Source organism: Chroicocephalus ridibundus, chromosome Z (assembly GCF_963924245.1).
Source record: "Chroicocephalus ridibundus chromosome Z, bChrRid1.1, whole genome shotgun sequence".
Classification (NCBI taxonomy): domain Eukaryota; kingdom Metazoa; phylum Chordata; class Aves; order Charadriiformes; family Laridae; genus Chroicocephalus; species Chroicocephalus ridibundus.
The window spans coordinates 41,595,319-41,613,967 of NC_086316.1; the positions used below are offsets into that span (position 1 = coordinate 41,595,319).

The following is an 18,649-nucleotide window of genomic DNA, read 5'->3' on the forward strand; positions in this document are numbered from 1 at the left end:
AATGCACTTGAAAACTGATGTGACTTCAACAGACCTGTACTAATGTCTTAGGCTGGAGGCTGTATGTTGTGATGGTATAGGGAGACAAAATTTGTTCAAGCTTCTTGGCTTATTTAGGCCATGGTATATAAAATATTTTCTAAAAATGACCTGAGACTACATAACTCTTTTGCACACTTTCGGTTTGGTAGAAATGGATGCGATGCCGTTTCTCAGATAATGCAGAACTTTGTCCAGCAGAGTATTTCCTAATAAAACTTTGCACTTGTATTAACGCTCCAAATTGTCTTAGAAATTCATCATGTTTTCCTGTTGCTCAGCCTTCGTTTCTGCTCCCTTGTTTGCTTGCCATTGTTTCTACTTAATATGCTTGTTCCTTTACATTGTTGATAAACAATGTTAAACCCTTAGTATGTTTTAAAAATACTATGTTTCAGGTCCTCTTGGTTTTAAGTGAAACTGTACATGTTAGCTGGCTTTTGCAGACCATTTGGTTTCTGCAGCTATGTGTTCATTTTTGTTGTATTTCTCTGACATCCTTCCAACTTGAAGTGGTATGCAGGCACTAAGATACTATTCCAGATGTAGTCACATGTGAGACTTTAAGAGAGCTACTGATGAGGAACTTGTACTTCATTGCTTGGAAACTGTGTTATGTTTCTACACCTGTCAGAAAACTTTTATTTTGGGGGTTAATATTCTTTTATAAGTACAGATCTAAGCACTGTGTCTCTTTCAGAAAAAACTTTTCCTGCTATTTGCATACTCTTTATTGAGGTTGATTGTGCTAAATTGTTTTATCTCAGGGATATTAACTTGGATTTTTATTTCCCAAGTAGAAGCTTATTTTGTTGCCAAGTGTGGCTATCCACAAATCCACACACCTAGACCATTTCCAGTTTCTGTGTACTATTTCTTGTGTTTATATTACTGATTATATGTGCCTGTAGTTTTGTGTCATTTCCCTGCTACAGTAATGTGTTAGCCATTCTTATCTTTTAGATCATTATGGAAAGAACAAACCAATTCTCTAATAAAAAAATGTATCTCTCAGTGGCAGCTTACTTTTAACATTTTTTTTCCCTCCTTACTATTACATGTGTTTCAAATAAGAGATGAAAAATGACACTTTGCTGCCCATGTGTTTTTCTGCACCATTTGCTGAAGGTTACATTATGCCCTATGGAAGGCCAGTTAAAGCGTTCACCTTCCTGAACCTCCAGCATGGATTTTATGATGTCACTATTGAAATCACATTGGAATGCGTTCGTCACTAATTAAATCTGTAGCAGTTACTGATCTAAAGTACGCCTTTGGTATACACTGATTTCTGTTTGTGCTTCAGATTCATTGCTTAATGATCACTAAGGAGTCATAGCGCCTGAACAGCAGCTGTATTTTTTAAGTTCTGTCGTCTTATGTAATTTTTAAATATGTAGCTTTTAAATTTGATCAGCTTTTGTTTGTTTTTTCCCCTGTCTCCAGTAGGAGTGTTATATTTAACAGTTTAAGTCAGGTTGTTTTTCTGGGGAGTTTGTTCTGTTTTGGTTTTTTTTCCCTCCAGTTACACATCCCAGGAGATTGTACTAGATTGTACTTTCTCTCTAATTTGAGATGGCCTGTGGGATGGAGTTCTGCAAAGAACTAAAGTATGCTTAACTGTAGGCATGGGAATAGTTGCTCTGAACCCAGTAAGATTGTTCAAATGCCAAATTTGCCTAATAAAATTGTGGTAGTCTCTTTTTAATTTTACACCTTCCCCCCTCATAGGTAGGGTAAATTATGTGTGTCTGTATATACTTACTAAATCTAGTTTATTTGTAGAAGTTGCATATGTTGGGTTTTTTTTAAATAAAAATTAAATTTGTAAAGCCTGCAAAATTAGTATTTCTATTGGTCTTCCACACTGGCATAATAAGCTCAGACACAACTTGAATCTACAGCATACAAAGAATGTACCTTTTTCAATTAACAGTGGTGTCATGGGCAGACTAATTATCTGATCTGTCATAATCTAACTTTTCAATGCTTAGGAATGTACTGCTGGAAACTGATGGAACTCCAGAAGTTTTGACCGTAATACAGGTGTTTACACAGCTCTTCCTTCAGGCTCATCAGAATGAAAACAAGGAGGTTAGTCAAGATCTGTTTCTTAATGTTACTTTTCAGTAAAAAGATAAAAAATTTCACAAGAAAAGAGCATTCTGCTGTTAAGAATGGTGACTAAATATAATGAGCTGAATAATAGCATCTCTCTACAGCTGTATATACATGCAAAAGTTCAATTCAAACATTTGCACCTGTGAATAAAATTATAGTGTGGAACCAATATGTAAGAGCAATTTACCTGACTTTACCCTGGAGTAATCCTGCAACCTAAACTGATTTTCACAGGGCAGTTGCCCTGGTGCTGAAGTTTCTGCCTGTATAATGAACATGATCATGGTCATCCACCTTTGATAGAAAGGATGAAAAATTTTAGCTGCATTTTTCTTCTGCAGTAGCATGGTTTGTGATAATAAATGAAACAGATAATAACTCTGAATAGTCATATTTGTCTGTTCAAAAGGTGAAAGACTCAGAATACGTACTAGTTTCAATTTCTGATCTTCAACAGTGGCTTCTCAGAAATTTTTCCTCAGTCTAAAGCTTCAGATTTCCCAGCTTAGTGCCTCTTATTCTGTGCAGATTTTGATACACTGAATTAAGTGTAATTAATTTTGTATGTATTAATATAAACAAGAGCAGCATCTTTTTCTCATTTTGAAATTTCAAAATAGAGATATCAAAAAGTCTTGTCTTGTTTATAGGTTGCAAACTTCTTTTCAGGTTCCCGAATCACACTGTCATTTCACATGCTGACCGTTTTGATTGTTTGTTTAATTCCTATTCATATGATGTAAGTTTGGAATGTATCTTATAATTTAATAGCTTTCACTTTAGACTTGAGAAAATTTCCAGTTCCTTTGATTTTTGCATGGTTTTGGGGAGATGGTAGTTAAGAGAATTCTGGAACTTCTTAGAACTTGTGACATTCTGGCCTTAATTAGCAGTGTGATTGAATCTGTCTTCTAGCTTCAGGCGATATGAATTAAGGATGAAAATACAGCTGTCTTGCTTAATATATAGGTGCTGTGCATGTTAATTTTATGCCACCCTGGCTACCTGTCAGCAGCACACTGTGTAGCCCCAGGTGGCAGTGACTGTGTGGAGAACGCAAGTAAAGATTCCACACCCATCAGACACTCAAGAGCTAACACTGTTGTGCAGGTGATGCATTTGCTTCAGGGTGAAAGTCCTTCACCTGCTGGCATTGCGACATGGACTATCGCCCACTTTTTTGAAAGGGATTTATATCCCTCTAAAGTTAAGTTTCCTGTATTTAATTTGTATACAGTTTAATTCATGGGCTCTAATTAAGGTGTATCTTCAATATTAGAACTTAAGAACCCTTGTTTCACCATTTATGAATCAATCATACAGTTAACTAACAGTTGGCAAGCAAAAATGCAGGCACAGACTGCTTCCTAAACTTTGTTTAAATCAGATAATGTTTTTTTTGTCATACCAATATTGCATATATTCATAAGGCACCCATCTTTGTGGTATCTGGATGCCCTTGACAGGACATAATGTGCCTTATTAGCATTTCACAGGGGAATGGTAAAACCATTAATAACAGAGGATGAAGAGGGTTCTGGATGGGTCATCTGATACCTTAGGAAAGTATAGTAGAGTTAATTGAAAAAAAGGCTAGGCAAACAGATGTATCCACAAAATTTTCAAAAGAACCAGGTTATGTCTGTCAGCTGCACAGGTTTGCAAGGTAGGAAGAGAATGATTTTCTATTGCAATGTGGCAGTTGTCAGAAATAGCTGTCTTCTCTAATAACTTTGTAGACTATTTAGAGAGAACAAGGCTTGGCAGGAAAAAAGCTGGAGTGTGAAAAAATGGTGCTACGGGGTTTGGGGGGAATGAAAAATGTATAACTGGAGTATGGGGTTTAAACCTACTTAGGAAAAAAGACCATTTGTGTTTTCAATGAATAAGAAATTTAAGAGTGGGTGTACTGAGATCACTGTTGGAATAATCTTTTCCATGTTTTGTACAAGCAGATCTCCTTCAAGTTTGTGATGGTAGTGAAAGCTGACCTAAGGATATTTGGGTCACATTACTTGTAAATTTATGAACTTAGAGTTCATGGTTTTGTTTGATGGAAATTATAAGTTCCTCCAGGATTATTTTGTCTTTATCATTTCAGAATTGTCATTGTTTTCACCTGGGAATTTTGTTTCAAATTGCTGGATAAATATTTTAAGCCAGTATTCAACTTTTTTTTCCTGTTATGCACCATGGCAATTATTATAACCAGCCACATCCAAACTCGTCCTGTCTCTTTGTACCTTGTTTTGCACTTTGTGATGGCTTTTGTAAGGAAAGAACTGCCTAAAATACTACGTTTGTGTGATTGGAAGCAAACATTTTTTGCTTTGCTTAAACAGTATGCTGAAAACTGGTTTTCACTTACTTTACAATACTGTTTTCATACATAACTCATGCTGTGGGTTGTCTTGGCTACTACTGACTGTGTCAAGGACTGCTTTTTCATGGGGGTTTTTGGTGCAAGCTAATTGGCTGTATGCATACTTTAGTATAGGGATTATTAATTTTTAATTAACCTAATTCCACTTGACAGGTAGACTTTTAGAGTCTTACCATACCAGTGATGCATAGACTGTCTCAGAATACCGTATATATTAGTGTGCTGTAATTTGAATTAACCGTTGTTTACAGAACAAAAAAATGAGTAGAGAGAGAATGTGTCATTCTGTTTGTAAGATGCATGCATGTATATCTCAAAAGAAATGAGTTAGTAAGTATGGTCTGCATTTGATTTAGAAATTTATCACATTTTATAGAGTCTGTATTCCCAGTCTATGTTTCAACAGATGATCTATTTGCTAAATAATTTCTTATTCCTAAGAAGGGAGATAGAAGAGTTCTAAGGTCATTCGTATGGAGACTTGAAGACGGAAATGACAGAATCATAGAGTAGTTGAGGTTGGACGGGCCCTCTGGAGGTCATCTTGTCCAACCCCCCAGTTCAAGCAGGGCCACCTAGAACCAGTTGCCCAGGACCATGTCCAGTTGTCTTTTGAATATCTCCAAGGACCGAGACTTTACAACCTCTCTGGGCAACCTGTTCCAGTGCTCAGTCACCCTCACAGTAAAAAAAAAAAAGTGTCTTCTGAAACTCACACAGAACCTCCTGTGTTTCAGTTTGTGCCCGTTGCCTCTAGTCCTGTTACTGGGCGCCACTGAAGAGGTCCTAGCTTCATCTTCTTTGCAGCCTCCCTTCAAGTATTTAGGTACATTGATAAGATCCCCCTTGAGCCTTCTCTCCTCTAGGCTCTCAGCCTTTCCTCATAGGAGAGATGCTCCAGTCCCTTAATTATCCTTCTGGCCCTTTGTTGAACTCTCTGCTATATGTCCATCTCTCCCTAGTACTAAGGAGCTTAGAACCGGACATAGTACTCCAGGTTTGGCTGCTGGAGTGGCTGCTCACCACTGCTGAGGAGAGTGACCTGCTGGCAATCCTCTGCCTAACACAGCTCAAGATACCATTCACTGCTTTTGCAGCAAAGGCACATTGTTGGCTCACATTCGACTTGGTGTCCACCAGGACCCCCAGGTCTATTTCTGCAAAACTGCTTTCCAACTGGTTGGGTCCCAGCATGTACTGGTGGCTGGCATTGTTCCTTCCCAGCTGCAGGACTTCATATGTTCTCCTTGTTAAACTTCATGAGGTTCCTGTCAGCCCATTTCTCCAGACTGTCCCTCTGGATGGCAGCATGACCCACTAGCATATCAGCCACTTCTCTCAGTTTTGTGTCATCAGCAAACTTGCTGAGGGTACGCTGCCTCATCATCCAGATCATTAATGAAGATGTTAAACAGGAGTGGACCGGATATGGACCCCTGGGTTATACTCATAGTTACTGGCCTCTAGCTAGACTTCGTGTCACCGCCCTCTGGTGATCCACCTCAAAGGGGGTTCATACTGCACTTGCGCATGCATGCTACACATTACATGTGCCTGTAGTAAATGTTTGCAGAACAAAAAGATTAAAGGGATGCTGCTGCTAGTCTCAATTATACAAACAGCAATGTTCTCAGTATACAGATCGCATGTACCCAGATAAACAGAGGACAAGTCTGTTACCTATGAGTACTCTACCTCTTAGAATCAGATTCTAAGAGTTTTAGGTTTACATTTTTGAACATAAAGCAATAATCTACATAACACCCTCAGATTCTGTAGCTGTTACTTGTTTCTAGTTTAATATGATCTGTGAACTTGTTTACACTGGAAAATGAAATTAAATAAATTAGTGTCTCTTTTAACCTCTGAATATTGAGTGAAGACTTTTGTGATTATGGTGAAAAAGCCTAAGAATATTAAGGTGTAATTTTCTTCATACTCTGAATCTTTTTTAATGCATGTATTTTAAAATTTCATAAACAATTACTTTTTCTAAGCAAACTTTTCCTAAATATCCTCCCCGCTTTCTTTATGCAAAATCCTAAAATTAAGTGTAGAGTTACTTTTGTGTTCTCTTGCGTCAGTCTGTATTACTACCTTATGTGAAATTGTTCATGGTGGGTTCATTTTGTAAACTGAACAGAAAGCTCTTAAAATAATGATTTTGTATCTTAGCATAGATTTCCACTGAAGGCCTACTTCCCTTGCCATCATCAGCCTCTTGTAACAGCTTTACTCAGACGTCCTCTTGGTAAGTTTCTTCAGGAAATATTTGCAGCATTAGCCAACCCGCATGATCTGTATATGTCCTAAAATAACTTTAAAAAGGATGAAGGCAAAATTTTGCCATTTCCTAAATAGGGTGTGTTGACTTAGCAATCTTCATAATATTATTTTAGTGTATTTCTTTGCAGAAACATCTCATTCTTATGTAACGATAATACAGATGTAACTTTAAAGAAAACTAAAACAGAAGTTAACAACAAAGAAAGAGTGCATAATTTTGTAGGAATGAAGACAAGTTACCGAGATTGTAAAAAACCTAAATATTTTTATCTTATAAAGTTATTAATTGTCATTAAGAAAAATTTCATATGTATATTACAAGAAATAGCCTTGCCGTTTGTCTCTGAAGCTTGAATTCTGCTGATCTTTTAGATTGCAAGCCTTATATTTTTTTTCCGGTTTTGTGTTTCTATAGATCAAGAAACCACTGCTCAGTATGGTACAGTCTTTCATGAGCAATAATTTCAGCTCATTACAATCAGATACTCCACTGATTATGTATTAATATTGAGGTAGCATTTACACAAGGGTATACCAGCCTCATTCGAATATTCCTAGCTGTACCTCCTCACATGGCTTTGTCAATTAATTGTTCTAAGAAACACAGTAATAGCTATTGTTGAAAATTAGGAAATTTTAAAATGAAATTTTAAATGCTTTGTGACTACCGAATCAAGTTGCACAAATTTTAATGCTAGCTTAATATGTTTAATTTCACTGTTCAGTTCTAGTTGTGCAGACTAGACTTTAAGAGTTTTATTTTCATCCGCCCTCAGAGCTGCCAACTACACACTGGTCTCAACACTTGAAATGCATTTCGGATACGCTCAAAGCATTAGTAGAAGATACGAACATTAGGTAAGCAGTATTATATTTTCTAACTTTTTGTCCTTTGTGTATATTACTTTGCAAAAAGTCATGTCATTTGAAGTCTTCAGTGGCTACATTTCATCGTTTTCTTATTCTCTAAATAGAACTTTGTTTTAAAGAATAGGACTTAGATTACGAAGAACTTGAACTTTGGAGCACGCACACACCTGACCAATAAGCCTCTGAGTAAAATAAACCATGTTGTTCATTTAATTTCAGCAAATAGTTAGCTGTATAACAGAAATGCTTACTTGTCTACTCTCCCATTTCTCCCCCAAAACTTAAAAAAAATTATTCTGGATTGAATAATAAGACAACTCTTCCAACCAGAAAAGCAGCTAGTATTAGAAAGAGCCTGTTGTGAGCGGTACTGTTTTAAGAAGGGCATTGTATTGGCTTTCTGCAGGCTTGTGCAAACATCCAAATTTAAAACTTCTTGATTTTTTTTTTCCATAAAAATATGACTGCTAGACTGCAGTATTATTGTTTGTTCTGTTGCTCTTTGAGCTGACACCCACGTTTCTGACCTGTTGTTACCCTTAGTCTTTTTTGTCCAAGTAGTTGCTATAATGACTGATAGTGTTTGCCTGCATGAATTCTGCCTTGGTAGTAGATGCTCTAGGACTATATGAAAAGAATGAAAAAAGATACATCTCTATCTGTTGCTGCCCTGTAATTCTTTCTTATCAAGTGTGTGATGAGACCTGACTCATCTAGAGCTTGGATATGAGTCTGCTTAGGTCTGCTCCAAGAGTGAACTTTCCAAAGAGTATTGAACAGCTTTTAAATTCAAAGAAACCAATTTCACCTTGATTTAAAAACTGAAATATTTCAATAGAGACATGGAATGCCTAGGCCAGATTGATTTGCAAAACAAGTTACCCAGCTGTCCCCTCTGTGTCCTGGAAGGCAGGTACTTGCATCCATGCTTGGTTTCAGTTAACTCATGGAGGCTTTAATTTTTGTTGAGTGGCAGAAAAAAGCTTTTTGCTGTTCCCTCTGAGGCTGGGCTGTCTGCTGCCAGCTTCTCACTTTCTGTATGAGCTGTATTTCAGTGCTATATCTCGCCTGTTCATCCCTGACGTCTATCAAACCTCTCCGCCCTTGGAGTGTGACCAGTAGCAGACCCTGGCTTCTTAAAGAAACACGTAACTCAAACTTAGAACAAACAAATAAAACAAATACCGTCAATCATAATGTGTTACAATAATAGAAGCATGTCTGTTCTTCTTTTGTTGCCTAGCCCTTTCTTGGCTTATATTGGTTTTTTTCCCCCTTTGCTTTGATAGTACACTAGTTTGAATAGTATTCCAGAATATCCTCTTACTTCCTTTAGAACTCATGCAATAATTATGTTTTCTACCAAACTACTCTCAGTTACAAAGAAAATGGATCTGGCCTAAGGTTTTAAATACTAATATCCATGAGGAAACGGCATTCAATTTTCTTTTATTGCTTCATTCCTGATTCTGCATCCTTTCTACTCTATATGATTAACAGAGGAGCAAAAATACAACTATACAATGTATCCTCTTGCTTCTTAAAGTCAGTGCTCTCTATTTATATAACTTGTTTTTCAATGGTTTTACTTCGCACCAATTGTAAGTATTACAGCAACGTGCTTTCTGTGTACTTCTAATCAATAGATTGCTTCTATGCCATTTTTTATTATATGTAGTCAAGTCAATGAACAGTAAATATTATGTGATGTTTTAAACCAGAAATCAACCGATGTACATTTTGCAGGGAAAGGTCCCAGGAAAAGTGAAGGGCCACTTTTGGTAATGACAGTGGAGCAGTTGACATAGGTGCCGCTACAGAGCAGGCAGAAACAGCAATGGGGAAAGAAATGGAGGGTACGTGACTCCAAACCAGGCACTGTGATGGTACTGGATTTATGTCGAGTTGTAAGTGCAGTGGTGCCTAGGCTCTCCAGGCAAGAAGTAAATTCTATTCTGCTGTTCCTGTTAAAATTAGTTTAATGCTTAAAGTTTAGGGAGCTGTATTTAGCCTTTGAGCTATGCACACTTCCAGTCGTAAATACTGTCAATATTATCCTAAGTATAGTTATCTGTTCTCAGTAATTAACATTTAATTAAATTTCATCTTCAGTTGTACATGACTGGGTTTTAGAGCTAGCCTGTCCACTTACATTGTCACAGCATGGAGTTATGGTCAGATAAGTAGATTATTTTGTTGAAAGGAGGGCTGTTGTCCTAGGTCACTATCACATTTGTTTTTTCAAAGGTATTTAACGTTGCATTTCCAAATTCTAGTATCTTCAAAGGCTTTACCCGTGCTTGATCCTGTTCCTTTAGTTAAGGAATTTTAGTCTCAGATTTTGTCACACACCTCTAGTTCCCTGCAGTCTGAGCCATGCTACTGCCCCTCCAAAAGCTCTGGAATATCAACGACAGTGGCTGTTGTAGCAGTCTCCTCAGTACTCTGTTTTCTTTCTCAGATTTTATGTCCACCTCTTATGTCTGATGTCAGTGATCATGCTTATCCATAAATACTGCTGTACCTAGGGATGGGATTTTGAGACCCTGAGATTCTGTGGTATATAGACAATATCATTTACAGGATCGATAATTTCTCTGACACCTGTAGACAATGTCAGCCACCAGCATCCTCCAGACATAGAATACTATCTGCACACATCATACTTTCATCCATAAAACTGTGCCTCCCACTTCTTCAGAAAGTCTTAAAGATAAATCAGTTTATTCCAAGTATGACCTTGTCACATTCCCCAGCTGACATGATGGTCTCAGATAACTTCATCAACACCTGAAATTTCTAAGATCTCTTGGAGTTTCCTGGGAAGGGTGCCACAGCAGCTCTTGGAGTCCCCAGGAATAACACATAAGAAAAAATTCTTCAAGCTTTTGCCAAACTTAATAATTGTTCCTGATTCTTAATCTTCTTCCAGCTGTCTTTCTGTCTGTCTTTACTTCCACACTTAGTTTGACTTTTTGCTTTGGAGACACCTACCATTAGTTTGCATCTCTCCATTATTTCTCTTTTCTTTAGTCTTATCTTAACTTTAGAAGAGTACCTGTGAGAAAGTGAAGAGATGAGCCTTACTTTTTCTTACTGCAGTAACCCAGTTGTAAATACCTTAAAATTTTTCATTAAAGAGGACGTGAATTTTAAGAGTCAGCAGATGAATATCCTTAAAAACTTTACATGTAAGTGTAATTTCGCATGAATACCAAAAAACGTGTTCCTCATGAATTACCAAAAACTAGAAAATAACCTGGAAAACATGAGAGAGAAACTGGAAGACAATATATGGCAACAGTATGTTAGAATACAATATCTGACACATGATTTAAAGTTTTGAAAATCCTTAAACTGGAGAGTATAAATGATAAGGTTTAATTTATGATGTATATTTTAATACACAGTGTTTTGCCACAGTTTATTAGAAACTGGTGTTATGGACAGTCTGTTCTACTGACAAAGTTAAGCGATAGTAGCACTGAGTGTCTCACTTGATCGTGATGTAGATAATAGAGTAGTACATAGCTGTATGCTTAGCAGGTAAGGCATTATTTGTTGAAGAGTAGTTTAACGATTTTTATCTTCATGTCAGTACCCTTTGCAGTTTACTTAAGACATTTAAAAATGTTAAATAACAAGAAATACTTAGTTGTATCTTTGTTATTTTCCAGTTCTTTTGCTGACCTTTTTGAAATCTGGTTTTTGGTTGCTCGTTTTGGAGAATGGCTGGATATTGCAGCAGAACAATTACTGAAGGCCTCTGTAGAACCAGATGCTCTGCTGTGGCTGCTGGCATTTTACCACTGTCCTCAGAATGAAAATCAACAAAGGACTCAAACAATGGTGGGTAATGTGATAGTAAGCAGCAATTAGCAGTCAATAGTCTGCTTATAACATATTGCTATAAAACAAATAGTGCATACCAGAAAAATTAAAGGTCTACACTGGAGAAGGTATTGGCTTTACAAGGTCTCCTGGGAATTGTGTTGCAGTGGAGAAGTTGAAAGGTAATTATTGTGGCTTTTCTTGGTGACATTTAGAAAACATTTTTCCTCTTTTTAAAGTATATTATGTAGATCAGCACCTCCTTGGCTTTCTTTTGGATATCTTGGATGCTTTTAATCACAAGTAAAACTGCTCTAGGAATGGTATTTTTTAAATCACTGTGTGGCAGAATTCATCATTCCTGTGTTACGCCATCTTCTGAGAAGGAAACCCAAGAGAAATCACAACCGCAGACGAAGCAATAAATGTACTTATCAGACACAGCCCTGAATCCTAACCTTGCCCATCTATTCTGTTCTCTCTTACGTATCTTTACTGATTTTTGGCATGTATGAGATTGTAACAAGTATGTTATATTCCCACGTGCTACGTTTCTAACAGAAGGACACAGTGTTCCGACCTCACACACTGTACCGCATGCAGAGTGCTGTGTGTCTGTGTACGCATGCAAATACATGAAAGCCTTTAATTTAGACCTATTATGCAAGTTTGAACTAGCCCAAGCAATCTGGTCTACAAAGCCCAGACTGAAAATCTGGCTGCAGCATCTCTAGTTTCCCTTAATTCAAAAATGGATTCTGTTTGATATAAAGATGCAGCTCAGTACACCACGCTAGTAAAACAGCATGCTTTTTTACATCTAATGGTCAATGTACAACAGTGTGTTCTGCAATATTTTATTTCCTTCCCTTCCCTTCTCACCATCCAGATGGCACTACAAATGCAAGCTCACATCCCATTTTTTTTTTTTTCTCTTTAATTTCTTATAGTCAAGGAGTTGGGGTGGGATGTTGGCTGAGCAGAGTTAGGTTAGAGCTACAGTGAAGTAAGGAAACCAAGGTTGGTCTTAGAATGCAGTTTTGGGAAAGAAGGTGATACCTAAACAGTAAACATGAGTGAATGAAACTGAAGGGCTATAAGTGCAGATCTATGTATGGAACATTGTTCTAACTCCAGCACCACAGAATGAAATCACTTTGTCCCATACATAGAATCATCTCCCCGTGTGTCCCCTATTCCATTAGTTTGTTATTCTGTCATAACTTGTGACAAACTTCAGTGAGAAAAAAGCTGTTCCACTGATAGCCCACACAGTTACTTGTCTGTTCCCAGAGGTCTAATATTTCAGTTCATTATGATTCTTTTCTTTAGTTACTTCAAGTAAGACTGTTTTTTTCTCCACAGGTCAGACTACTTCAGAAGCATTCCCACAGTTCCTGCAAAGCTTCTGCCCTTAGTTAGATATTTGCTTTTTCTTTTAATTTGTACTTTGGCAGGTTAGCTCTCAGCTTTCAAGTGGAGTGGCTTTCTCCTCAAGCCCTGCACCTTTCACCAGTTGAGGATTAAGATGGGATGGGAAATTCTGGCAGATGGCAAGCTGAAGGACTTTTAATTCAACATATTTTTGTGTGGAAAGGCATGCACTCATGACTTAAGATTTTGTCTTCCTGCTGTTTACTTTAGGTAGCATCTTTTATATCAGCAAGATTGGAATACGTAATGCTAAAATTATTTAAAGAAGAAAAAGGCCACTTTTGCAGTTCACTAGACTTAACTCATATGTTCACGACTGAATATTCTGCTCCTCAATATTTACTCATTTGTTGGAGTCCTTTCACACGTTTAGACTCTGAAACATTGGAGGAACAAAGCTTGGAGGTTGGTCATAGTAACTTTGGCACTAAGAATGAGTCTCCTAGGGTATTTGAGCTCATAGAGCAGAGCCTTCTGCTGTCAATCTCCAGCCTGTGGCACGTGGGATTGAGGCACACCAAGAATAGGATGCCCAAAGGGATAAAGAAACTTGAAGAATTCCAGTTACCTTTCTTTAAGTTCTGGTATTATTTGTTGCCTGACAATATATGTTGTGGACATAATTCAAGAATTTTCAGATTTTTCAGACTATTTTATGTGGCATTGTTATTAGGGCAGGGATGAGAAAAGCAAGGTCAGGTAAATGACTGAAACAAATTGTCCTAATGAACATGGTTGAGAAACGTGTGTCCTTTTCTTTGGGTCTGCAGTGATATATTTTTCCATTGTTTCTGCACTTACTCATTTGGGTTTTTTTCTACCAGTTTGTTTGGTTTATTTTTAATATAGTGAACAGAATTATTGTTAGGATTTTTTGCAATAGTTGCTTATAGTTCTTTTTTCATTGTGTAGGTGCCAAAATCTTCTGTTTTCTACTCCCAGTAAAAATCAGCTTTTATTGGCTAACTCAAAAGGTAAAACCATAAGTTGCAAACAACACAGGAAGAAGGAAAAAACTACATTCTTACCAGAACATTTTATCAGTTGAGGTCAGGTTGCATGGGGATTTAATTGATTTGTGCAGCAATACTGAAATGAGCCCTTGAGGAACCTCTGTTCTTTTTCCCACAATGCAAAAATCTGACCATGTTCTGCTGAAGGACTTTCTCCATTTCCTTTTATTATTAAAAAAGGTCAAATCCTGGCTTGATGCCCTGCCTGCTCTAGTTTGTAAGACCAAAGAAAGTTAAAAAATCCATTCTGTCCACTTCTGTGTGTGTGAATCAGTATAAAAGAAATGTGTACAGCCCTTCCTTCCCTGTTCTCCCTGCTGCTTAAATTCGAGCTCTTTTCATGTTTGGGTAGTTTCTGCCAAGGATTCGGTTTCCTGTTAGTGAATAAATCCAAAGGAAAAATACCATAAGGTATGACCTTTACTCTTCTCTGATCTTGTGTCCTTTGAAATTGTTTTCTGCAGGTAGAAGCTCAAGCAGTCTACAGTCATCTAACGATGCTCTTCAGCTGTACGGTTCTTTCCGTCAAAGATCTGGAGGCTGCTGTACACACTGTAATGGGTATAGACCAATGTTGTAACCAGCATCTTATAATACATCTTCTTACCAACTTTTTGCTCTTTTCTTCTGGTGGACAAATGATTGCCCGGGCATTTATTTACCATGTGAGTGTTTCTTCCTTTTTTTCAGTTTTTAAGTAAAATATAATTTTTTTTACTGTTTTGGATTCAAGTTCCTACATCTTAATAAAGAAAATACATAACACGGAATTAAAGAAGATCATGACTAGGGTAACTATACCTGACCTGCTACATATCTATTTCAGCTGCAGTCAAAATATTTTCCTTCTTGACACTTCTTGGCAAGATCTCACTGAAAAGGTTGTTGTCCTGACTATACAGCTGCAGAAATAGTTGGAGTAGTAGCTTGCAGTTAAGGGATACCTACAGTTCATTTACACCTGCCATAGATAGCATGCACAAACATTTTGCTTTTCCCAGTTACGCATTGCTCCCTTAATTATCCAGCTGCTGCAGAGATGATGGAACTGTCTTCTCTCTGTTTTCCGTCATGTAAAACAGCCGGTTACTAAGTGTTAGCATTGATGAGGCATAAGCTCGGTGCTTTAGCAAAGCCTGAGAGGAAAATGGTGTAATAATTGAAAGAACAAAAGAACAAAGAGCTGAAAGAATGTCACTTAGTGTGTGAAAAAAGCTGAAGAGAAGTAAAATGTTGGAAGCATGCAACAATATCTTGCTATTGTTGGTGAAAACCTTCGGGTATATTCATGCAAACAGTATAATGTGTTTATGTCTCTCAAGATAAATAGTGCTATTTCAGGATGAGATTAGGAATTTATTTCTCTCTAACTATAAAACTATACTCTTTTAAGAAGTACAAGTCTCCTGTGCCAGCAGGTCTAGGGCCAGTGCGTGGTTTTAGCACTTCAGAAGCTTTTCCTTTCAGCAGCAGTGTATAGGGCATATGAAGTCTGATTTCATGACACAGGGAACGGGAAAACTATTTTGGTGGTTATTCTTTCTGGCTGACTGAACAGACATAACATTTTTCTGTTTAAGAAGGGCTAAGCTATTTCTAGCATTTTAGGTTTAAGTTCACAAATGATGAATTTCTTCTTGGCATAAGAAAGTATGATGAAATTGAGGGGGCTGTATGTATTTTTACAGTCTATTGATTTTAGTATTTCTGTTTTAAGGAGTACGGCTGTTGAGCAGTGATACTGTAATATACTAGTCTGCTGCTTTAAAGCTCTTCAGGAAGACCAAAGGCAATTTTTTGTTTCTTTAGAGAAAGCAATATAACTAACTTCCAAAACTCTGAGTACCCCCCCAGTGCCGGGTGGTCATGAGCTGTCATAGGCCAGAGTATGTCAGTCTCTGATTAATTTTCACTGTATCTGTGTAATCATTAATGTGTAGCTAGGCTCTCCATGTGATTTGAAAAGGCCTGAAGACAATATATGAAAAGCAGAATGGTGTGAAACCAAACTGGGATGCATGGCAGTGGGTTTGGTTAGCGTAGCAAACTTTGGGGTTAAGACAGCAGAGATAACGTGGAGTAAAGTCCCTCCTGATCTGCAAGAATTGCAATTTAGGGTCTTTTCCTGGTACTTTGCCATCTTTTGGGCGGGTGGAGGTGTGTTTATTTTTACTCTGGAAACCTTTACACAATTGAACTGTGTACCTAAACCCATCCAAAACCCTCATGTGCTTTTAGTTGTTTTCTAAGGAGATGACTTCTGGGTGGTTACACTGTCTGTTCATTTGTGTTTCCTTTTAAAACTTTTTGACATCTTGATTTGTTTCACTTAAATTTGAAAGAACAGTAAAAATCTCTAAGTTTCTCAGTTCCACCAAGATGTATGAAAAGAGGCACCTTGGTTGAACTTAGAGCATGTCACATGTTCAGCGGTGAGGGACAAATCTGTGGTGTTGTTGCAAATATTAATGGAGACTTCTTAGTCCTTAGCAAAAAAATTGCATTATTTCCCTTCTTTTCTGTTTCCTTTCAGATTACTGAGGCAACTGATACACGCAAAGAAGTTTGTAGTCTTCTTATCCGTACTGCATACAGAATTAAACATAATGGAGAAGAAAACCAAAAGACTGTGAAGCTGCTGAATGAACTTGTTCAAAAACTAACATCGAAAGTCTAGATGTTTAATGTCATCTATTTATCAAGCCAACAGATCAGATCTTTATCCAGGTGTCGGACTTTAAGTAACACCTTGCACCACAGGTTATCAAGGGTAGAAAAATATGTACTTAAGGATATCCTGCAACTTTGTATTCCCTCATATATATTTGAAAATAATCCTTTGTTTGGAAATGTTAACCTTTTAGAACGTAACATTAAATATTTAAGATGGTTGAAAATTTTGTTCTGAGCACCTTCTTTAACAAGAGACCTATGTCATTTAAAGCAGTTTACTCATCTCCTTGTTTTTTAGCTGGCTGAGGATCAGATTTTCTCCCAAATTACACATGGCTTTATTAGCAAATTGTACGCCGTTGCTTGGTTGGTAAGTTGTTCCTAAAATGTTTTGTTCTATAATTCTGCTTTTATGAAACTAACGATGATCTCAAGTGAGAGTTAGTGATTCATGGTGAATGCACTCAGTGTTCTCAGGAAATGAACAATGTTTCCTGAACTCCTTAGTTCTTTTTGAAAATGTTTCCAAAATAAAACTCCTCTCAGATTTGCTAATTGATTTATTTCTTTTTTTCTGTACTGCAGCTTTCACAGGACAGTGTTCTCTGCAAAGTACTATATGAATAGCTGTAGCTGGTCTCTGTCAACAGATACATTGCAGGTAGAACGTTGTTTGCAGTACAGCTCATTTTCAGTGTGCCATGAGTGATGCTATTGTTCATTCATTTAAGAAATCTTTTTTTCATGCAGACAAAACAGGGCAAGCACAACATAGGCATAAGGAAATTTTCCAGTTTGAGGGCCAAATTTCCTAAAGAGACCATATAGTTGCAACTAATCTCTTTCCTTTTTGTGTCCAAAGGTAGTTTGCTTGCTTCTTCATTTAGGTTATTTGTCTCATGCAAAGAGGACAGTGAGCAATGGCTTACTGTTTTACCATTAGGATAGTATTTGTCCCAAGAAGTTTTGTGAACCTGTTTATAGCTTAACTAGAAAAATAACCATGGAGGATAGTAATGACAGGGGATCTTAACTCTTTTCAGTAATTTGTTCTCATATATTACCTAGCTTTAATGTCAACACTTGTGCTATGTTCAAAGATGCTACTTGGGATATTATTCTTGCATATAAAGTCAGAGCGATTTGTCTTAAATTAACACAGCTTTCTGAATGTAGCATTTGTTTTTGAGCAATGGAAAAGAAAAGTAATGTAACTAAGTGTTCCTTAGCTGTGAGAAGTGGAAGGATATTCTGTAATGCTGTTGACTGATTTCTTACAATTTTATTCCCAGTGAGTCATATCAGAACAAATTACAGAAGTTACATGTCCTCTCAGTCAGTTTGTTAACATTTGTAATATTTGATTCCAGCATATGAAGAAATAGTAAACATGTAATGTATGTCTGTGAAGAAAGGTGGGATCTTTTTCCTCTTTTGGATTAAAAGTACTTCTGAATGAAAAATCAGAAAGAAATATGTTGCAGTTTTTCAGCTGTTGGTAGCCGTACATATCTAAAAAAGCAAAATCAAACAACACGGTTTTCTATTCCTTGACCTGAAAAGCAGGGGATTAAACTAAATTATTTATTTGTTGATCAGAAGCTCTGAGGTATTTGTCTCATCGGAACATGTGTAGAGTGCTCTACCTAGAATGATAAATATTCTAAAATTTATCTCTAAATAATGATTTTTTGTTGTTGTTTGCTTTAATTTCTAATCAGGTTGTTGGGTGTGAGATTCTTTGGTTGTCCTTAAATTTTACATATTACAACTCTGTAAAATTTTAACTACTTAAAAGAAATATTGTCAAAGATTTGCAATATATGATTCTTGCAGATGTTAGATCAATGATACCAGTATGATATTTATATGTGTATTACAGTTGTTGAAGATGATTTGTAACTGTCCTCTCACAGTGCAGTCTTTTTTTTTCCACTAACAAAGTGCATAACAATTCTTTCTTAAACAAAATCAATATCCTGTTAAATAGTGGTAATTC

At 36.9% G+C, this 18,649-nt stretch overlaps 1 protein-coding gene across 1 annotated transcript in view; it reads left to right on the forward strand.

Moving 5' to 3' along the window:
- FANCC (FA complementation group C) overlaps positions 1–16,758 on the forward strand; it is a 67,868-nt gene extending 51,110 nt beyond the window's left edge. Inside the window, exons 9-14 of the mRNA XM_063320431.1 lie at positions 2,034–2,133; positions 6,719–6,794; positions 7,606–7,687; positions 11,377–11,548; positions 14,442–14,642; positions 16,511–16,758. Of these exons, the coding sequence (XP_063176501.1) occupies positions 2,034–2,133; positions 6,719–6,794; positions 7,606–7,687; positions 11,377–11,548; positions 14,442–14,642; positions 16,511–16,654 (775 nt within the window). The 3' untranslated portion in view covers positions 16,655–16,758. The remainder of the gene's footprint in view (positions 1–2,033; positions 2,134–6,718; positions 6,795–7,605; positions 7,688–11,376; positions 11,549–14,441; positions 14,643–16,510) is intronic.
- Positions 16,759–18,649: the final 1,891 nt, after the last annotated feature.